Source organism: Perna viridis, chromosome 13, assembly GCF_037379345.1.
Source record: "Perna viridis isolate PV_CMFRI_1.1 ecotype Kerala chromosome 13, ASM3737934v1, whole genome shotgun sequence".
NCBI lineage: Eukaryota > Metazoa > Mollusca > Bivalvia > Mytilida > Mytilidae > Perna > Perna viridis.
In genome coordinates, this window is record NC_142457.1 from 14,610,878 (window position 1) to 14,634,625 (window position 23,748).

A 23,748-nucleotide genomic window follows, 5' to 3' on the forward strand; every position below is an offset into this window, starting at 1 on the left:
ACAAAACTCAGACTAAATCTATACATTGTAAAAAATAATAATGATGAAAAATAACGGCAAGAAAACGCGTGTGATAAAGATAACTTGGATTATAAATGTGAGAACATACCCGTCATCAACCAGTTGTTACTCTCACTGACGCCAGCTGAGAATAATAATTGAATTAATTAATATATTAATTATCAAACAGCAATAATATTATAATGATTCCAATTGTGAATTATAAATAAACATTGGGAATACATGTTTTGTCAGCGTGAACCAAGAATTCGTTCGTAACTGAAACTTTCCTTTGCATTTTACTATGTACAAGTAGGAGGACAGACATCAAAATCCAAGTGCATGGTAAAAATGTGAAATCCGTCAAGAAACATAATGTAAGCTCCATGCAGCGTTTTCTCTCTTACTAATCGCTGCACACAGGTCTTATCTGGTTCCCTGGTCAATATCATAAGCGACCCTTATATGTGAGAGAAACTCGTGGAACGATAATAATACCCGGGCTTCAAGGTTACGCACAGATCTTTCACAATTATCGGGCTTTATTAAAAAATGCGTCGTAAGACAATCGGATAGCGTCGCGTAAAATCATTCACTTTTTTCCGACTTTGCAAGATTTTTTTTATATTTTTTGAGAGGGATGGCTGCAACGTCTAGGGTGAATTTCGAACGTCAAACGCGGTTCGAGGCTTGACATGGTTGATCGCCATACACAAAATGATAACCGAATAAAATACAAATACATGTAGTAGTAAAATAAAAAAAAACTGAAGTTAAAACAAGATAGCGCGCGCGCACACACACACACATAAACACACACACAACTAAAGCACTCTCAATGTGAAAATGGGATTAATCATCAGATGGATTGATTTCCTCAAAATACCATTGATAGGGTTTCTTTTTCGAAAAAAGGTTTCAGTCAAGTAAAATCACAGACTTAGGCTTGTAGCCTCACCCCAGAGAAAACCTTTATTATTGTTGGATTTCATTAAAGTTTTTAAAAGAAATTGTTAATAATGACAGCTCAATTGCTTTGATTTTCGTAGAAATTCCTTGAGGGAGCCAACTGTTGTATAGCTAGTGACCAACATGAGGGTGAGTGGGTGAGTGGGGGTCTATTTCTTTCAAATGGTTTGCATATTTGTACTTAAGTTTATCTGCATAACTTTGGGCGCTGTCAAGTTCAGCTCTACAAGTGGTGACCTTATACTGAAAATATACGTAAAAAGTCACCGAATTTGATATTTCAACTTTACTTACTTGTCCATGCCATACCTCCTGTCATGCCTTTTTGTGCATACAAGACATACAGGGTAAACCTGGGAGATACAAAATTACATACATGTATTAACATTACAGTATGTGACATTTATCTTTTTATTTATCTCCTGCATGTAATATTCAAAGTATTTTTGAGTCGGCTATCACTGCTGTTGTTTCAAAACACTTGAAACAAGTAAAATGAAGAAAAATAAAAAAAAAAACGAAATGGAGAACAGACCAAAGCATATTTCTACCTCAAGCTTACCTAGCATTAGTTCAGCAGGAGATTTATACATTGCTTGCTCGCCTTGTTGGTCATCTTCGTCAATAATGTCGAAGTAGTCCATGGGCTAGGAGGATCAACCGTGCTTCCACCCCCCCCCCCCCCAACTCATCAACTTCATGGTGATATTGAGGTACATTTATACCTCCCATTGCCGAATCAATTTGTCGCCAAAGAATATCTTTGGATTCTTTTTTTTTCAGTTTAAGCCTATATTTGTACCCCACTGGGTCAAAAAGCCAAGATTTTTATGACTAAATTGTTTGAGCCTCTAAGCTTTCCTGGATAGCATGTGTGAACAAACTGAACACATAGAGGTATCATCGTATAGCCCAATGTCTCAGCTTTACAATGGTACCATGAAAGTTGCGGTAACACTGGATTTTGCGATAAAATGAAAAGAAATTACCCCTAACCGCCAAAAAATCGCTTAGATTGATACATTTTTCTATGTCAAAACCACTTAAGTGTTAATGCTTCAGTAAAAAATGGCTTATTTGGTATTTTCTATTTAGTATTACCACAAATTATACATCTGGGGTTCTTTTGATGAATTTTGGAGATTTTCGTTGTCCGATTTTATCAAAAATGCAAAAATGAGATTTTCGAGTTTTCGGTCAAAAGTCAAATAAATTCGACTCTACAAGTTATTACTCAACTAAAACATCTCTGAAATGAATGTTCAGCTCTGTGATCATGCAGGGTATTTTTTTATTATTGATAGCTGTTCCATTCATCGCTTGAACTGAGAAATTCGTGTCAGTACTTTTTTTTTCAGATGGGTATTGGTTACATTTTTACCTCTCTAACCTTGAACTAAACATAGCTGAACACTGTTGCCTGAAAATTAAAACTTTATTACAACAGGATAGGTTATTTAGAGTCATAAGATCCAACTTAAATATTGGACAGGCAGCAAATGAAAGATCAATCAAGGGAACCAAGAATCTAGCGGAAATCAAAAGAATGTTATCCAGGGACAAAGACAAGACATGTAAACAGACAAACACAACAAGGAACATTAAATGACCAAAATTTCATATATACAAAATAACACAAGTAAATGAACAACTCGGACTCTACTAATGTACGCTGTCTGTTTCAACGTCTGCGCAGCTCACTTCATGCAACAATGCAACAGTCACACAGAATTATTACGTCATGAAACTACAGTCAAATACGTCTTAAGTGACCCTACAAAGGAAAGCAAAACATGTAACCGTCTTCAGTGCTAAATCAAAATAAGGCTCACACTTTTGGGTAGATGAGATGTATGTTTTAGTAATCCCCTCACGAAACTAGGATTTTTAAAGACAATATGTCATCTGTGTAGCGAACATTGAGATCAAAGGTTCATGCTAAACGATGTTCCCTTTTGGATCAGACCAGCTATATAGTCAGTTTCATAGAAGTGAAGGAATTAGGTCGGCGAGTTGCGGAGCACAAATTTTTCCTGTTGGAATGCCGACCGTCTGTTGAAAAACACGTCCACCACACTTGACAAATATGCTGTCGATTGGAATTCCAGCATTTTTACATCTTCTTTTCCGGTGTATTGAGAAGATGATTTGGGTTTTATCTTTTTACAATGTATAGAGACTATATACCCAATACAATGTATTTGCATTTAGGTGTTCCGTCTTTTGTGGAGTAAGAATGACGTATACCATTTATGAATCGGAATTCCAACTGAGTATGGGGAAGAATAGTATAAAGGGTTGAAAATCATAGGTCTTGATTATCATGCTTTTATTCAAGAACATTATTATCGATTGATACAAAAATGAGACAGATATGACTTGTATATGAAAGGAGTGTATACGACTGCAATATAAAGACCCTGTTATATTGGCACTGACACTTAGTCTCTCTCGTCTACATTAAAAAATTGTCAAAATAATGTGTGGACAAATGCCTATATTGCCTAACGGCAGCTACGCCTTTCAGAATCAACTTCAACTTGTCATGGCAAGTTTATTACTGAATACAAGTGGTTGTTAAGGCAGGTTATTTCTGAGTACAGGTGGTTGTTAACACAGGTTATTTCTGAGTACAGGCGGTTGTTAAGACATGCTATTACTGAATACAGGTGTTTTTAAGACAGGTTATTTGGGAATATAGGTAGTTGTCATGACAGGTTATTTCCTGATACAGATGGTAGTTACAAAAAGTTATTTCTGAATACAGTTAGTTATTTGGGGGTACAGGTGGTTGTTAAGACAGGTTACAGGTGATTGTGAAGATATGTATTTCTGGAGCTTTTAAGTTTTTTTTCTGATTACAGGTGGTTGGCAAGGCAGGGTTTTTTTTTAATACAGGTGGTTGTCAAGACAGGTTACTTCTGAATACAGGTAGCTGTTAGGACATGTCATTTCTGGATACAGGAAATTGATAAGGCATGTTATTTCTGGATACAGGAGATTGATAAGGCATGTTGTTCCTGGATACAGGAGATTGATAAGGCATGTCATTTCTGGATACAGGAGATTGATAAGGCATGTCATTTCAGAAAACAGGTTGTTAATACAGGTTTTAGTTTATCCAAAGAATATATTAATACTCTCACCTACACTTTTATACATTAGGAAAGCTGAATTAGTGATCATAGACATCCATACCTGTTAACCCTTGAAACAGTTCATGTTGGATATTCTCCCCATTGACACTGTCTGATGTGGAAGATTTTTTTTCTAATGTGGGAGTGTTACCAGGTATGGACACCTCTCATTCCTAATCTACAGACTAAGAGAACAGAGACTCCAGAATGTCAAATCTACATCTATGTACACCATATTAAATTTGACCTGTGTTCTAATGATCAAAGCTGTGTATAAACAACAGGCTCCCAGGAGCCTGAATCACTCACCTGGTTAAATTTTTGCCTTTCAAGGGCAATAACTCTAACAAGGAGTTTTCTGAAAATTTTAACTCCATAAAAACTTTGGCAGAACTTATCATAAGGATCAATTCATCTACTGGAAGTTTCATTTAATCTATAATTATAGTTTTCAAAATATTGGCCGAAAACTGCTAAAAACATAATTTGTTGCCTTTCAAGTGCAATAACTCATACATGGAGTCGTCAGACAACTTTAATCCCTTGGAGACTTGTGTAGGCCTTATAATAAGGATCATTTCAGCAATTAAAAGATATTAACTAAACCTAAAGGTTTTGAACATCTATGTACAAAACTCCTGTCTGACCCCTACGTTCTATTTTAGTAACAATGATCATGTTTTTCAACTGATAAAAATAAATCAAATGATCATTTTATTTAGGATACCCTAAAAAAACAAGAATACCAACTTTCGTTGAATTCGACGAGGAAAGACACTAAGTGATGGCAATAGCTCACATGGTCTATGGCCAGTTGAGCTAAAACTGAACGCATTAGAATTCACTTTTCATTTAAAACCAAAAATGACCAACAGAAAAACATACAAAAAGACAGACAGAGTCTATGAGAAAATATGACAATGACTCACTGAACATCGAGAAACCAAAAATAAGTGGTAAAAAGGATAAAAAGACTCTGCCCACTGAACATTGGGAAACCAAAATTAAGTGAAGTCTAAAGAATAAAAAGACAGACAGATGGACAATATGACCATGACTCATTAAGCATTGGTAATCAATTAAAAACAATGAATTGAAAATCCTCATATATTTATCATTCAATATTTATTATGTCATGTAGACAAATTAACTCCTCCAACCGTTTGGGCAGTTGCACTTTCTGAACAGTGTCTTTCAAGGAATGGTGAGGGTTTACATTCAGGAGACTTTTACGCACAACAAGTCTACATAAATGCTGTAACTCGCCAGGTGTCCTTCTTTCAGTAGTAACAAAACGAATAAAATTAATTTCACTTTCTGTGACATCATTTGACTGAGTATTAATTTTGTGTTTCACGCTTGACACCCAATGCTGGTATTCAACCTCAAACCCACATTTAATAAGTTTCTTTATGAAATTACGACAGGCATCACTGAAGCTCAAAATCATATAACTCAGGGGGTTTTCTATCTTGTATGGAACACAGTTGGCAGCAACAATGCTTTCTGCAAGACTTATATCACCTTTGGCTAAAAGCACGTACGTTAGCATTTTCATCTCAAGGCCATGAGAATTTGGTCTCATGACATTAACATCAGCACCCTCTTTGCACAATAGTTTAGCAATTTCAACATTATTGTGTTCAATAGATGTCCATAATGGAGTATATCCATAATGATTCTTGACATTTACATCAGCACCCTTTTCTAGTAGCATTTTACAAATGTTAAGATGACCATGTGAAGCTGCAAGGTATAATGGCGTACATTGCCAACGATCCAAAACATTAACATCAACATTCCGTCTTAAGAATTCATTAACTACTCTTTCATATCCTTTTCTACAAGCTTCGCACAAAGGACAACTGCCTTTATGTTTATAATTAGGGTCAGCATTCATGTTGAGTAGTTGTCGTTGTTCTTCTAAGATCAAGCCTTCTCGATCAGGCTCAGAGTTGTGGTTCAATATCCCTTCCCCAGAACATATGTAAAATAGTCTTTTGCTGTAAGCAGTTGGGGATAGAGGACTTTGACTGTCCATCTACAAAGAAAAAATGTATATGAATAAAGAAAGTTGAAGTTTTGCAGTGTTCTTGACTTTTTTTAAAATTTTCAAACTCCCTTTCTCATTTAATCATTTTCCCACAACGTACCGGGTAATTGAATGAAAGAGCTGTCAATTTCACTTTTCCTGCTTCAAAGTTCACTACCCATCGGTAAGAGGAAATGGGAATTCAAGAACACTGTACTATTTTGCATTATTTATTGTCACTTAGACATGGTGCAAAGTACACATCAGTGTTCTCCGTAAAATTTACCTATAGCATCACGGTTACCCCTGAATTTCAATATGGCATCTTACATCTAAAAATTATAGCATCCCATTTGTATTGGACCCTATGCATGCTATGGGAAGTTCTTTTGGGATAACATTCTGGTAAAAAAATATAGCATCAGGGCATTGTGATACTATATGAGCTTGGGGAAACCACTGCATATACATGTAAGTCAGAAAGTAGGAGTAGGGAATTGCAATCTGCAAGTGCAATAAATATGAAGATTTTTACACGAATATATACATGTAGCAAATTTGACTAATTGACTCCTACCAGCATAAAATACAAAATAAAAAAAAAACAACTACAAACAGGTTTAAATAATTCACAAATACACCAACTTACCAAATTTTACTGTGAGTTCTAAATTGCTTGAATCACTCACTTTATAAATTGGAAACTACATTTAGTACAAAACCTTTTGGGAGTAAGCCCTCCTTTTCTTTGCTAAGCCTTATTTCAATTCAAACTACTCTGATACTACCAGTAAATTTTGCACTTATGCAAACTTCAAAACTGTCTTTGGATTAGATATATACTTTTCAGAAATTCCTAATATTAGAATTTGGAAGTTAGAAGTGTTATACTTAATTAATATTCAGCTAATGCACATACATTAAACACTGAGAAGAGCAGATATAAAAAAAAAATAGATTAATACATTTTAAGTGTTCTAGCTAGGATTTGAAAATAGAGGTGTGCAGGAAAGAGGGCACTTTAACACATTCATGTTTTTTTGTTTTCTTCGACCAAAAAGGGACATTGATCTGACTTTTTTTTTGATTGTTGTTTGCATTAAGTCAGAAATATCTTCCTTCATTTTTATTTTTTTTTTGTACGATTGTATTCTTATCGCATATATACCTGCCAACTTTTGAAAATGAAGGTGGGACAATGTGTGAATGGACAGTGTCGCTTGGGGTAATTTATTATAATGAGCCACAGTGTAGTTACAAAGGGACATTCAGATAATTGTAAATGAAAATTTGGTAGAGAACTGCAAAGAGTTTTTATGAGTATGTGTAGAATTTATTTTGGGAAGCTGACAATCTAACTGGGTCTGCTCAGAAAATAACACCAACATGATAGGTCAATTCACAGGCACAAGGCGTTCAATAACGGGGAAAATTGATCATCTTGTGTCTGTAGTCGAATATTGATAAAAATTATTAAAAAAAAGGCAGTGCTGCCCGTCTATGCATTCAAGGACGAGGAGCCTCTAGAGGCTAATCTCCACACATCTGGTTTGCGTCAATAATATACAGAATCGTGACAGCTACGGAAATATTTATTTATGACTTCTGGACAATGTTTACTTGTTTACTGAACAGTTTTCTAATGAATTAATTTTTTTTTACATTTTACATATTGTTTCTGTTGAACAGATTTTATGTTTGTCAGACTTTTAATACTTTTGATAATTTGGAAAACTTTGTCAAAGACTATGAAGGAAAGAACTACATACAACTATGAATAAGAAACTCTAAAACTATTGAAATTGCTATCAAACGTACAGCAGAGAAAAATATTGACAAACACTTAAAATATGTATGACTTACATATTCATGTATTCATTGAGGCTTGATGATGACACAAAAAAGGATGTGAGAAAAGGATGCTTAAATTAAAGGCTAACAGGAAAATGGTACAGTGTGAAATTTTGTTCAAAATAGTCTCTCATGTATATTATTTTATTATTAGTTTAGTTAAAAAGTAAAATACATTTTGTAAAATACTCTCCTATATTTAGCTTTTAGTTCAGATTTACCATTTCTAATATCTGACTTTAATTCTTAATGATTTTTAATTGATATATGTTACATCTGATATGATTTTATAACTTTTATTGTATTTGCATCATTTTATATGTAGTTGTATATTTTTGCAATAAAGAAATGAATTTCTTGCAATTTCAATATTTATTCCGTAAATGAGGCTTGCAGTATCAATATTAATTCTGTAAATGAGGCGTTTCCGTCACGATTCCGTACATTATTGGCACAAACCGGATGTGTAGACGATTAGTCTCTAGAGGCTCCTCGTCCTCGAATGAGTGGATGAGCAGCCACTGCCTTAAAAAACAAAAAAAAAAACTGTTATCATGGTAAACATAACATGTTGTAGTCGTATGCATAATAGACAAGCCCCTATTTATTGGGCAACTTGCCAAGAATAATTAATTGGCACCAAGTTTTATCAAATTCTATTCTGTAGTTTCAGAGAAGATTTTTTAAAGAAAAGTTAACTATAAACGACAAGGAAAATGGCCGCTAAGTAATGACAAAAGCTCATATAGACTTAAAAGAAGCTTAAACACTTGTGGTTTACAAATTACAGTAGGAATCCTTCACAACTATGTTTGAGAATCAACGGCCATAGTATATGTGACTATTTTGACTTTAACTAATTTTGTGAATGTTTAGCTGATTTGATTACAATTTAAATTACATTTAAAACCAGTTGAACTGCGACACGAATTGGACCATTATGCGTAGTAACAGAGTCGATAACTCCTGAGAAACACCGATTGGCCTTGTTCAGTGCAAGCAGAGATTATAACAAACGTACCACTACCTATTGTCTCTATTTCTGATATTTCTCATAGATATTTCGAAAATGACTTATTTGTAAAGATAATTAATTACCGGTATACCCCAAATGTTATTCTCTTCCGCAAAATTGCCGATAAATGCCGGAATGGATATATTTTTGGCGTACATACATGTTGTAGTTTTCTAGACCGAGAAGATACTAGGGACGAAACGAAGGAAATTCGTTCGGTACTCATCAGAATTTTACGTCTTTCAAAAAATGTTTCGATGATCCTGATCAGCAGCCGACCAAGCGAAAAACATCTAATCGCCTTGAATAAGAACTGTAATATATTGATTGTTGCCAGTCTCATCTTTAATTTTCCAAAGCATCATATATTTTGTACAAGAAAGGTGTCTAATAACTCTGTTCAGAGACGTTCACCTCAGACTCAGTCTCCGAATGACTTTGCCGGATCTCACCGTTTATAAAAATAGATTCACAACTGACACAAGACTTAAATATAAGTACAAAACCTTATGTTAAGTCGATTAACTTACTTTTGAAAATTTTCTCCTGTCTTCAACGCTGGTAGGTCGTCTCACAACTTTCCACGTTTCAAGGGCTAGTGCCGGTAGTGGCTAAGGCTTTTATATGACCAGTCCAGCCCTAACATTTAAGACATTATGATTATGCATTCTCTTTTCCGAGCATACATGCACTTTGATATTTAGGAGAATATGCTACTTGGATTTATTTTATTAACTTACATTGAACTCTCAGGGCTAGTTCAAAATTTTTGCAGCTACATGTATCTTCATTATTGAAATTTTTCTCTTCCTGACATCCAGGCAAGCAATAAAAACTTCTTTTAACGATTTTTTGAATAGACAATCCAAAACATTTGAATATTTATGTTAACATAGGAAGATAGTTTACAACAAAAAAATAAGGAATTTTCCATCTCGGCACAGGCAGATAGACTTAGTAGATTCAAATGGCTTCTGGTCAGTTTAAATTCCTTCAATTGACCAATCAAAACCAAATGAGAATTTTTTTAAAAATCTTTTGAACTGATATTCAAGAGCAATTCAAATGTTAATTTCTATATTCAAATTAAGATGATTACGATTGAAAAATAAAGATTTTTTACATCTCAACAATTGGACTTAGTGGTTCTGATTGGCTTTTGTTCAGTTGAATTCCTTCAATTAACCTGTCAAATTAAAATATGACATCATAGCAAAAATGAGAATTGTAGTTGCGGCCCAGGGACATTTTGTGTTTTGACATTTATATTCCTGTATTTATATAAATGTCATGATATGAAAAATACATTGAAACTACAATATTATGAGGCAAGTGCCAGCAGATTTTCCTCTGAATATGCAATCCTTCTTGATTTAATTGAGGCCAAAAAAAAAATATGTGTGTTTCCTATCACCTACAAATTTTGACTGCCGATAGGTAGGTCAGAAATAGTTTTCATTTCACAAAAAAACATTTTTTTCCTTGTGCAATGTTTTTTTAATGGTTTAAGTTCCCAGATCCTCATGTTTGGAAAGCAAATGATCTGCAGTGTCCGAAGACATCTTGATACAATTTTATATGTTTAAGTAAAGTCTTCAATAAAAGACAAACACCGAGATTCTCTTGACTTTACCAATGAGGTAAAAATTGTTCCGAGTAAATCAGGATCGCTCTTATGCTTTACAATAATGATATCAAGTCTGCTTCTATAAGCGCTTTTGGGATTACGTTTTAAGATTCATCAAATAACCACGACGTAATTATGACCGCAAGGAGACAAAACGTACCAAAAATTAAAAATTTGGGGTTTTTTTTGGTGAAAAAATGTTTCAGGTCGGCGCCATTATTTCAAGGTCAGTCAGGTGACCGGAAACACACATATTTTTTTTTGGCCTTACAACATTTCCGAAGGTGCCAACTTGCATGGATGTCTTTTCAAAAGAGTGCTTTTGATGTGGAGTTATTTTCTTGCATTCGTATATGTACAAATATATTTTGATTGTTCATCTCATGATTGTTTAATTTCAGAACTGTAAGGGATTAGGAACACCAGGGAAGATGAGAAATTTAAAGACTGTATTAAGGTCTTTAAAGAGATTGCCGAAGAGTGGTTTGGTTATTGGTGGTGGAGTGTGTATTCTGGCTTACGCATATCCAAAGCTTTCAAAGTCCAATCAGGTACAGTTTAAATAGAAAATAATACTGCTCTGACTACACAAATATCTGTTTTTGAGGAGTTTTTTTAAAGTCCTGATAAAGTTTTATAATGCTAGCTCATTTTCATTGTTCCTTTCTACAGTCTGTGGGAAGTATTTAAATGTCTAATTTCATTTACATAATATGTGCATTATAATAGAATGTGTCAACATTCTTGAGGGAAATGCATGGTGAAGCAATGCTAGACCAACAACAGCAATGTACTTAAAGTGACAAGAGGGTTTGGTATGAGGCAGGTAAAATCTGAAATGCTCCTGAGAAAACATTGTTTTGATCTCCATTTTAGCATTTTAGTTAGAAATGTGTTGTTGCACTCATCAGAAATTATAAATTAGACTGGTAACATCATTTTTGTAAACTATCTGTTGACTTTTTGACCATGTACATGTACATGTATGTATTGACAAAATAAGCAATGGTTCCATTTTTGTATTAAATGATCAAGGCTTACAAATGTTTTCAGAGGATTCAGGCAATGGGTGGCACATCATTTTCCCCAATTTAGTCATTTTTGTCTAAAATATATTCAGTACATCTAGAAAACATCTAAAAAGCTATTTACGTTCATCCTGAAGCATCTGTGACATAGATATTTCTTGACTGCTTATATAGGGAAAGAGTGCGGAAAATTTTCTCGCCATTTTTCCATACTGCATTTCAAGTGAATTTGACCAATAAATATCTTAAAAAGACACATATTACAAACACTTTGATGGTTATTTCTTTTGTTTATCAGGTATAATTAATTGGTTTATGCAATAAAATTTCTGCGTTTTTTCTATTCCGGTGCCACATATTAGTGTTCAATCACATTTAACAGTATATAAAATCAATTTTACATGATATTATTTTTAAACATCCATACAGTATAGTGAAACCAAATTGATAATGTTGATAATATCAAGAATGTCAATGACAACGTCATCATCATTTTACTTTTGCAGCTTCCATCAACAGTTACTGCTGCCTCAGCAGATAATGACCAGCAGTATGCCTGGTCACCGTTACCCACCAGAGATGATATGCTGAAATCTTTACAGACAGAACAGTTTGATGTCCTTGTCATTGGTGGTGGAGCAACTGGTGCAGGAGTTGCTCTTGATTCAACAAGTAGAGGTGGATTTTGTTTTGAGGTTTCTTTTGTTAATGTTTGACAAATACTGAAGTTAAGGAAAATATTTTTTGTAATAGCTTGAAATATCTCATAACAATTTGAGGTGGAGAAATTATAGCGTGAATATTAAATGCACATCACTTTGTTTATAATATTTGACTTCAGAACAAAATAATATAACATAAAAAAACTCACAACATAGGCACTGATCTAGACTGAAAAAAATAAATTATTCCAATTCTGTAAATATTTTATGAAATTAAACTTAGAAAATAAAATCTTAGTAAACATTTCATGATAAAAAAAAGGCATCAGATTTTTTTTTCCTGAAAGGCTTTGTTTCAGAATAAATGTGAATTGCAATGTGGGCAAAATTATAGTGTTCATCAAGTTTTTCGTGATTTTTTAAAAATTTTCATCATAGGGTTGAAAACTGCTATGGTAGAGAAGTATGACTTTTCCTCTGGAACAAGCAGCAGAAGTACAAAATTGATCCATGGTGGTGTCAGATACCTGGAAAAGGCAGTCTGGAATGCTGATTTAGAACAAGTAAGATTATTTCTTGGAGTAAAGGTATTGGATGGGTCAATAATACAAATGTTTTTGTCACTTTACTTCCAAAGGGCCAAGTATCAAAGTTTATAAGTTTCAAAATGTCCACTGGAAGCTGTGTTTTTTAATATATTGTATGATGAACTGAAGAAATAAATCTCTGAAATTCCATGTTATCATTGTTTTACCATGGGCTGGCTATTTATGTTGCATTGTTTAACCCTGAGCAATAGCAAGGCCAAGGGGTTAAATAACAATGTAAATGGTTAGCCCATGGTAAAACAATTAAAAAAATGGAGTTTCCCTGATTTATTTAGATTTTAATAGGGTTAGTTTCTTCATGTTTTTGAATAGACACAGCAAATGTGTTGCACAAAATGTTGGTCATGTATTAATCACTATTTTTACCATGGCTGTGGTGTAAAGAGTTTTGAAGCCTGTCATATTAGAATAAATGATTCTGCAATAGTTACAGCCTGTATTTGGAGGAATTATTTTGGCAATAAAAACATTAATTTTACATACAATTTAAAGTTACAGTTGTCATTTCTACCTTTTACTATTTTGATTACGGATTTGGTAAAAAAAAAAAGAAGACATAATTTTAAGTCATTTTTGGCATTGTTTTATATGAATATCAAATATTTGTTTCCATCCAAGATTTAAACAAATGTAATATTTCCTCCACTAAATTTAACTTGCTGTAGGTAATGGGAGTGCATTGGAGTCGTACTTTGCTAATGTTACAGGTCGATAGTTACTTGATACCAAATTTCATGTGAAAGGCAAAAAACTAGAAAAAAAAAACACAAACAAAATTTTGACAGGTTTTGTGCAAGTCCATCCAGTCACTGCATGTATAGGATCTAACAACAGTCCATTCTACTTTCTGTTCAGGTTCAGATGACCTTTTTAAAATCCTCATTTTTTGTCCTTTGAATCATGCTTTCAAAATCATGAAAGATGAAATCTGATTGGCTAATCAGAAAGGTTGTCAGTACAGAAAGTAGAATGGAGTGTTGTTAGATTCTACATGCAGTTGATAAGTCAATTTTAATTCATTTAATTAATTAGTTCTAAACTGCCCTTGTATATAAAGATATAAATTGAATTGTTTTAATTATACCAATTTATCAATTTTAGTACAGAATGGTTAAAGAAGCATTGCAGGAAAGAGCCAACTTGATTGATATAGCACCTCACTTAGCTTATCCATTCCCAATTATGTTACCCATTTACGCGTAAGTATTTTAACTTTAACAGTTGACCAATTTGACACATTTATAAAGATGAGTGTAGAACTGCCAAATGAAATAAGACTGTGCTGAGCTTTTACCAAAGCCTGACATCAAAGTTTCTGTCAAAGCACTGGAATGTTGCTGTTGTTTTATGGCAAGAAATAAAACTTAAAGCAAATAATGTTTAAAGATAGAAATACAGTGTTTTTGATCAGAAACATACAACGTCTTGGGATTTTCAAAATAATGTAAATGTTTGTGATGGTGCAGGAAAAAGTTATATTCAGTTAGTTACAGTTCCGGTATATCACTTGTAAGTATTCAGCAGGGATAATTTTTTTCGCATTTTAGTGAAATTCTGCTATTTAAAATCCAGATTTCACCGTTACAATCCTTTTTTTACTGCATATTTACTTCCGGTGTTACCGATTTCCGCTTTGCTTATAGACTTCGTAAAATCATCCCTGATTAAGTGAATGAATTTTGACTGCAGAAATAGATCAACATGTAGAATGGTTGTATAAATATGTATACAGAGTACAACAATATTTGTTACCAGAATTTTCCATTATTTCTAACAGTAAAATTGTGTCACTGTATATATGTAAATTGTTTCATCAGGAGTTCAAATTGACTTTTAAGATTAGAAAATTTCAAATTGCTGGTGCTCTTGAGCAAAAGCAGAAGTCCTCAATTAAAGGTGTGAAAAGTTCAGGAACTGCAAAGGTCCAAGGTCAGTCATTCCTTAATTAAATAGCATTGCATTTTTAAAACATGTTCTTTGATACACTGTTATTTTCATTTTCTTAAAATTTATGTTATTTAGTATAATGCTTTTTGTTTCAGAAAATCTATATTCCAAATTATATACTTCTGGCTTGGTATAAAAATGTATGATGTAGTAGCTGGGAAACAGAAACTAAAAAGTAGTTATTATTTGTCAAAGAAGAAGGCTTTAGAAAAGTTTCCAATGTTGAAGAAGGACCAATTAAAAGGAGCTCTAGTTTATTATGATGGTATGGAAATTATAATACATGCATTTATTAGAGAGAAAATTAATAACAACATTTAAAAAGTATTGTCTATGTAATAATAGCTTGCGATTTGTTTTAAAACTTAGGATTGTTCCAGAATTTATTGTGTGTTATTTCGGAACTGTCCTAACTACATGTATTAAGATACATTAAGTACCAGTCCATATGAAATTCAGACACTGCCAGTGGTAAAGTGATTCATGGTTAAGAAAAACCCACCAAACAAACAAACAATGTGTTTTCAGTCTACTTATGTTATACTTTCACATAATGATAATCTTTTCAGCATTCAAATCTGCACTTTTTAAAAAATCATACATTCATCTCCCACTAAAATCAACCAAATGAAGCCAAATCAAGAACAATAACTCTTGTCAAATGCAAATTTCATGTACAATCTATATAATTTTTATCTCAAAAGCGCAACAGCCAAATGAAAAACTAAAACTGGTTATGTGATCAATAAATGTCTCTGAACAAGAAATAAAACTGAATTCAGTGGGTTTTTAACAAACATCTTCTGTTTGATTTTTAGAAAGACTACTAATTAAAAATTAAGAGATGTAAACTGTCACTTTATGAATACAGCAATTGTTTGCTGAGATGATAAATGTTAGGTGTAGAATCTTAAAAAAAATTAGCATGTCTGCCTCATTGCTGACTTTAATTATACAAAGAAGAAAAACAAGTCCAGCCGAAAATCAAAAGTGAGAAAACAATGTTTGTGATAGACCAGTTTTCTATTCAGCTCAAATGAATAAGGTTTCTATCAAAGAAAAGAAAGAAAGAAACCATTCTTGTCTCTGTCTATAGATGTATTGAACAGGAAATCAACATATTTCTTTGACAGGTCAACACGATGATGCCAGAATGAATCTGTCTATAGCAGTGTCAACAGCTAGGATGGGAGGTTCTGTTGCTAATTACATAGAAGTATTAGAAATACATAAATCTACTGATCAAAATGGAAAGGAAGTAGTATCAGGGGCAAGAGTTAAGGACAGGATGACAGGTATTTAAAATGCAAAGTCTTGTAAGTGGTTGATGACCATGCTTTTGCAGAGTTTTAAGTTTATTACCTCTCAGAATGCTCTTTACCTATATAAAAAAAGCTTGAAAGACCTTACATATCTGAGTGGGGAAATCATTAACCGACCAAGTCACAATTCTATGCTAGAGCCAGCTTTCTATTTTTTTTTAAGTAGATCATGTAGAAAAGATTTAATTTTATGATACATGTATAACTATTTCAGTACATCATAAATCCATTATATATTTAAACCAGTGGGTAACCTTAGAACACTACAGGGTATTTTGTATGGTTATATACATGTAGTTATATATTATATTATATTACATTTTCTATATCAGCGTGTATCAATACGAGATTGCTTTATCTAGCCCAATACCTCTGCTTGTGGCTTGAGAGCAGATATGGATCGAAGGTTTATCAAGAGAGGATATGGATTAATGCCATACCATACTGCTTTTATCATATGTTTAAACCATTACCAAAAAAACAAAACTATTTTAAGTCATATTTGAATGTAGATTTAATATTTGTAAATAAGTTTTTCATTTATAATCAGAATGTTACATTCTCACAGATGACATTACTATTGACAACAGTCCATCTGACTGATATGTGCTTGTAACATCAGGCATCATTAAAGGAGCAAGCATCCATATCACTTCCAAATATGGTATAAGTACTTATTGAGAATGACTATGAGTATGAATTTTTCCTTTTAATGTCTAATTTTCTGCCAAAAAAACCAAGCTTGAACAATGGGTTGACATGAAAACAGGAAACAAAGACATTTTTCATACACAATTTAGCAAACTGAATAAAATAGATTACATATAACAAACTGACAAAAAGGAAATATGGTGTACCACAAATTCAATTTTCATGAAAGAAGTTTTATTTTTCTTCACAGAGAAAGAGTTCAACATAAAAGCCAAATGTGTGATAAATGCTACAGGTCCCTATACTGACACAATCAGATGTATGGCTAACAAAGATGAAAAAAAGATCTGTCAGCCCAGTCAAGGTGTTCATATAGTCTTACCTGATTACTACAGGTAAAAATACAGGTGTTTTATATTTGTATGTACTGGATTACTACAAGTTAAAATGCAGGTGTTTTATACATGTACTTGTTTGTACCTAATTTCTATAGTGGAAAATAACAGGTGATTGTTAAATATTATCTTTTTTACACATAAAGCACAATTTTAGGGGTTTATACTTAACTTCAACTGATTTTCATATACATCGTACTTGTATATGCAACTTGATTATTGCAAGATGAAGTATTTAAAAAAAAACTATGCTGCACCAATATGATTTAAAACAAGCTAATTCAAGCATTGCTATGATCTGTTGTCTTCTTCAGTATTAAAAAAAAAAAAGAAATAATATGATTTAAGTCAGAAAAAAGATTTTTTACACGTACTTACAGTAGTCTGCATCTTTGTATGTAACAATGTAATTGTGATACCATATTAACTAAAAAGTTACTCATATATATATGTAATGAAGTGATATTATTATGTGAATAGATTTATTCTGTTTTCTGATTGGTCTAAAAACAACTTCCAGGTCAAAATATATCTTGAGAGTATTTAAAATTCACCCAAATACAATTAATTCTTTCTGCTTGCAAAGTTATGCAAAAGATAAGTCAGTAGCGGTCAACCTGAATTTGATAGCCTAAGATTTTAACCTAAAAATAGAATACCAAATGAGATTCTCACAAGCACATTGATTCATTTAATAAAACACTTAATGACTTTGATATAAGTCACCATCATGTTTTATCAACCCAAAAATGTTATATTTATCTCACCCATGGCTTGGTTAATACATCATTTTTGTGGGTAGATAAGACATAATAGCAACATATATCGAAGTCATTATCTGTATAATATTATATGTACATGCATTAATTATTTCAGCTACATCTCAACAAATATCACATATTGAATGTATTGAAGAGCATGGTACATGAGGAAAACTAAGCATTAATTATAATCTTGGTATAAATACAAGAATTATCTGTCAGTTTACGGATTTAACATTTTGAATTGCAAATGTTGAAACTATTGACTCAAATCATTATGAAACGTTATTATTTTGTTTTACAGTCCAGACAATATGGGACTTCTAGACCCTTCAACAAGTGATGGACGAGTCATTTTCTTTTTGCCATGGCAAAAAACAACATTAGCAGGTTTGAATGTTGCCTTCTACATTTAACAAGAATAGGTTTGGTGTAAATGTCAAAGAGACAGCAACCCCACCAGGTTGAAATTGTCAGCTTAAGCATGTTTATCTAAAATATTGGTTAACAATTGTAAAGTCAGGCATTATTTAAGGAGGTAGACCTAGGGTAAGGGACATAACTCATGAAGTCAGTGATATGTTTGAATCATATTCAATTTCACCAAAGACTATCAAGCTTTCATTTGAGACAGAATGAAATTAATCTTCGTTACTTTGATGCTTTCATGACATTGATGTAAAATGCTGAATACAAATTTTCTGATGATTTGTAAGAGTTGAGTTCCTTACCCTGGGTCTACCTCCTTAAATTGTAAAATCAGGTATCATTTAAAGTAGAGTAACTTCCAAGAATCAGAACTAGATGACAGTACAATTAAGGTTTGTAAGCCATGAATTAAGTACTGGAATCATGAGAACCAGGCAAAATTGAAATATAATGAATCATGCTCAGAAAGAAAACTCACAAAGGTATAGGTGCATTAAGCTATGAACATTGCCTAAAAATATCTTGTTTGTAATGACATAAAAGTTGATCATGTCATAGTAAAATATATAAATATAAGGAAAAACAATATTTTGTGGCATTATCTGATTGTAAGGCAAAAAAAAAAATATGTCTGTTTTGGGTTTCCCTACCGACCCAAATTTTTTCTCTCAACCCTAATACATTTTTTCTCCAAAATTAACAAAATCGGTAATTTCTGCCAATTTCTTGTATAATACGGATCATTTCCGATAAAACCGAAAGTACGTTTGAAACCAGGTCACAATAGTGTTTGAATAGGAGACTGATTTATATCATATAAATCCAAGCGTATTACTGATGATGAGCACAATGGAAACCAAGAGTGTACATGATTAATTGGTGTGTATGTTAAAAATTAGACTTTCTACTTAAAACCATACACTTTCATGACTTAAACATGATGCTATTTTACAAATATAGGCTCAACTTTAGTCGCGAAGAAATAAAATGAAAATGCCTATCTACCTACCCTATTTTTGGGAGGAATGTAACCCTAAACAGACATATGTTTTCATTTTTTCCTAATGAAATCATAATGGTGCCACAGTTTTATATGTCATTTGGCAAAAACTGTTGATAATTGTAAATTTTGTTGGTTACTGTGAAAGTACTTAAATTTGTGGGCACCAGCTTTCATGGATAAGGAAAGAAACACAATTTTTTCAGTATACACATCAATGGAAATCTCATTTTGTTGGGAAGCAAATTTCATGGTTTGGCCTACTCACGAAAACAACGAAATTTTGTACATCCCAAACATTAGTACTTTCACAGTATTATTATTTTTCTTATTATTTTTTTTTCCTGAACATATCTATATCCAGAAAACTATGTTCACACCACAAGAAACAACTTTGAGGTAAAGATTAGGAAATACAACCTTGAAGCCAGACGATATTTTGGTTTAATATTTTCTTTATATTCAAGTAATTTTTACTCAAAGGTTTGGTTGAAATATAGTAGATAAGGGCCACTGAGCAACTGCCAATTTTTATCCCTGAACTTAATATTTTCACATATAAATGATTAATGATGTAATAGTGCATGTATTCACTAAATATGTCGTTGTTTCTTGGGTGTGGACACCATTTCCTTGCCAAATATATGACCAGAAAGAGCCCAAAAAGTACAAAACTTGTATATCAGATATTAAAAATATCTGAATATTGTGAACAAGCAATTTTTTTTGTCCTTTCAATGCAAAAATTATCAGAAGTCTTTCTGATGGATTCAAGTTCACTATCAAATCATTCAACACTTAATGATTAATTTTCAGTCGATTTTTAGGCCAATAAGACCATTTATCCCCTTCTCCTTTGACAATGTGGGCACATAGTTTATGGTCACTTAAAGAAAAATTGACAGTTAAAAAAAAGAAGCATCAAATTATTGAAATAATAGTAAGGTAACAGTGTACGAAGACTGAACCATTTTTCTAACTGTTCCAGGAACCACCGATGTTGCATGTGAAGTTACAGACAAGCCATCACCATCAGAGGCAGAAATACAGTTTATATTGTCAGAAGTTAGGAATTACCTTCATGATGATGTTGATGGTAAGAATGGGTATTTTTTAGGACCTTACTTCTGACCATGTGAAACATGTTGGACTGTCTGTTATTTCCAGTCAAAAATACTGTGGTTTGGAATAATCTCAAAGATCTGTTCCAAATGTTTAATACTTTTTTTAGAGTTAATAATACAACTGCATTTGGTGAGGTAAATTGAAAAGATTAGATATTTCCTTACAACAAATGCCGAGAAAAGCATTTTAACATGGACTGCTACTTGCCAATTCTGGTTTTACATAATGGTCAGGTATTGATTGTGAGGGAATGAAGTCCTGTAAAATTCTAAGCTACAGGAGGTCCTTTGTACACTTTCTAGACTCACCTTTCCTGTATCATTCTATCAAGTTTTATTCTCTAAAATTCTTTGTGGTAAAGGAACTCTAAGTGATGAATAATTAACAGAATGATTCAACACAGTGTGGTGCAGGCTTAGCATTAACGACTGCACACAGTCTGTGTCAAGACGCTCTGTGTTTTTCTGGTTTGTACTCTTCTTCATATCCATCCCTCACAAACTTCATTGGTTAATATTCCATTCAGCTATGAAGTCTAACTGCTTTCTTGATGAACTTTGGCCCACTATGTAGTGACACTCTTAAGCACTGTCATAGCAATTTGAGGACGGTGCATAACATGTGCCAAAACGCATCAGGCAAATTTTGTGTGTGTGACTTCTACCGTATTTATGAACATTCGAATTTTACCTTTTGTCTGCAAGAGGAGGCAAACTATTTTGTCAGTCCGACTTTAGTTCTCCTTTCATAGCATTGTTTTCTTAAAATTATTTGTCACAGCCGTGTAATTATTTTTTTAAGTGTCAACTAGATGCAAATGAGTAGTGCTAAACTCTTAATTTTTACTATTCAGAAATGAGTAGAGTATGTAGAAGCCATAATCAGTAGATAAAATTGGGAAAAGAACTAACACATGACTGTTAAATGTTGACTGTCAAGATTATATTGAAAGGCACACTATTGTACAGGGAACTGACTTTAAGCCTGTCCAAAAATGTGCCAAACAATATCATTTGTTTCAAAACTATCAATAAGCAAATAAGTTCAACGATACATAAGATGTGGTCTTCATGTTGTGGGCTTAGAATGATGTTAATCTTTGGTTTTAGATTCATAGTAACAATGTAGTAAAATGTATTTTATATCATGAAATGTAAGAGTTAGGATTAAAATTATGAAAAGCTTGAATAAAACTTAAAACGTTTTCCATCTTTTCCATCAAATAGTTGAGTGCTGTTATGAAGTAAAAAAAAAAACAAAAACATAAATATGAAAAAAAAATGATAGGAAGTATTATGAAAGTTGCTGTAAAACTGTAAAGAATTTTCATTTTCTAATTGGTAGGTAAAAGACTTGGTAAAAGATTAAAGAAAGGTTTTAATTAATTCAAACAAAAATCTAAAAAAATTATACAACTTTCTTAGACCTCAATGAATAGAGAAAATACATTTTAAGGGAAAAAAACAAGGAATTATATTAAATGTTTTCTTACCTTGCTCTTCCTTTGGTTCTATATATTAAACGTTTTCTTACCTTGCTCTTCCTTTGGTTCTAATTTTTGGGTTATCTAATCCTGCAGGTCAAGATTTATTTAAATAAAATCAAAACTCAGTTTGTCACTACTCTAAATGCCAGGAACACTCAGCAGTCATAAAAAACTCTTTAATTAGGCTACAATTACTGCATTTAACCAAGCATTAAATTTACAAACTGTTATGTACAGCATAATTAATTAGCCAACAATGTTGTTTTATTTTGGTATTTATTGGAATTTATTATGTTTTGACATTGTTTGTTGCAACTTTTTATTTAAGAACTGTATTTTATTTTACCTGCCATGCAATTAAAAGATAGATATTTTGAAATGGTAGTTGCAAGTATTTGCAATAAACAATTAGAATTTAAATGCCAGAGAAAAAATATTTCCTCATTGATTATGTGCAGAATATTATGGAATGATTAATAAAAATGATTATATCAAGGTGAACAGTTGATATACATGTACCAGTGGTAAAATGGCCTAATAAACCCAAAAATAAAAGAAACAATTTCTGGTGTTCTTCAAAATATTTAGAAGTAGAAAAATGAATTGGAGAAAATTTTTTAACACTTGTCATTGCAATTTTATAAATGATGTATGTGTTAATCATAGAATTTTGGCATATAAAAAAATAATGCAATATTAATTTATGTACTTCTAATGGTGAGCTTGAAGTCATATACTAATTCATCTCATTCAAGTTTATTCAGTATCAATATGAGAACGATTAACTACAAAATATGAAAGAATAACATTCATAAGCATTTGTCAAAATACTTTCACAAAGATACAAATGTTACAATTCACATAAATAGTAATGCAAAAATACAAAATCCGATTCGTACTAGATACATAGTGGGAAAAGTGGAAATATCGAGTAGCACTTTGTGGACAGTGAAAAATGGAAAAATCGAACGTGACCCGTTTAAGAGAGAGTAACTTTAGAAATAAATATGTATTATTTGTGGGGAATGACAAAATATAAGTTTGGTGTTGTTATTGTCTCTGGACATTTAAACATTTACATGGAAAAGGACACCTCGGATAAATATAGCCACAAGTCAATATCTAGAACAATATATCAAAAACATTATGCATATATAAAATACACATATCAAATGGGTTTTCAAGAAACATAAATGTACATACCGTATTGGTAGACTCAATAAACCCTCAAAAGTGATCATTCTGATAATTCTTCATCGAAATAGATATGTGACCTTCATTGTTTTCATTTAAGAGTAAGCTTTTTTAAAGGGACATAAACCAATGTAACATATAATTCTATGCAAATTGTGTGAAATCAATCAATCACCAAAATCAAACACTGGTCTCAACAGTACTATCAACATGATCAAAGGACATCTTAAACAAGAAATGGTAAAAAAAAAATAATTTGCCAGATTAATTATTTGAACATTACTAGAAGGTATTTTATTAGATTTTAAACCTTTTTTTATTATTTCATAGGCTTAACCAAGCTATTCTTTCTTATTTGCAAGATTCTGAATAGGAATCATCATATACATGTAGTTGTCTAAGTCTCCTATACCTTTTTCAGTTTGCGAGTTTTGCCCTTAGAAACATCTAAGCTTTATGTATTTTTAAGTTAATACATTAATTGGTCTTCAATTTGTGAATCTATTCAA

At 32.4% G+C, this 23,748-nt stretch overlaps 2 protein-coding genes across 10 annotated transcripts in view; one reads left to right on the top strand and one right to left on the bottom strand.

The window, feature by feature from the left end:
- Positions 1-5,199: 5,199 nt before the first annotated feature.
- On the bottom strand, positions 5,200-8,964 carry LOC148599693 (uncharacterized). Of its 5 annotated transcripts, none has more exons than XM_088559495.1 (3): positions 8,891-8,964; positions 8,449-8,514; positions 5,200-6,147 (listed from the first exon to the last, which is right to left on the bottom strand). In XM_088559495.1, exon 3 carries the CDS (start codon positions 6,145-6,147, stop codon positions 5,221-5,223), a length of 927 nt encoding a protein of 308 aa, XP_088415621.1. In that variant the 5' UTR covers positions 8,449-8,514; positions 8,891-8,964; the 3' UTR covers positions 5,200-5,220. The 5 variants fall into 5 exon arrangements, with proteins under 5 accessions (XP_088415621.1, XP_088415622.1, XP_088415620.1 ...); XM_088559496.1 differs by having other exon boundaries at positions 8,434-8,514; positions 8,891-8,958; XM_088559494.1 differs by lacking the exon at positions 8,449-8,514 and having other exon boundaries at positions 8,891-8,962.
- Positions 8,965-9,222: 258 nt separating this feature from the next.
- LOC148599694 (glycerol-3-phosphate dehydrogenase, mitochondrial-like) overlaps positions 9,223-23,748 on the top strand; it is a 32,909-nt gene continuing 18,383 nt past the window's right edge. The window contains exons 1-10 of one of the 5 annotated variants that reach the window (XM_088559501.1): positions 9,223-9,319; positions 11,033-11,182; positions 12,166-12,337; positions 12,760-12,884; positions 14,031-14,128; positions 14,972-15,141; positions 16,010-16,171; positions 17,100-17,244; positions 18,310-18,395; positions 20,423-20,530. In XM_088559501.1, coding sequence (XP_088415627.1) covers positions 11,063-11,182; positions 12,166-12,337; positions 12,760-12,884; positions 14,031-14,128; positions 14,972-15,141; positions 16,010-16,171; positions 17,100-17,244; positions 18,310-18,395; positions 20,423-20,530 — 1,186 coding nt within the window. In that variant the 5' untranslated portion in view covers positions 9,223-9,319; positions 11,033-11,062. Of the gene's footprint in view, positions 9,566-11,032; positions 11,183-12,165; positions 12,338-12,759; positions 12,885-14,030; positions 14,129-14,971; positions 15,142-16,009; positions 16,172-17,099; positions 17,245-18,309; positions 18,396-20,422; positions 20,531-23,748 lie in introns of all 5 variants that reach the window. The other 4 variants (XM_088559500.1, XM_088559499.1, XM_088559502.1 and 1 more) reach the window with 4 other exon arrangements.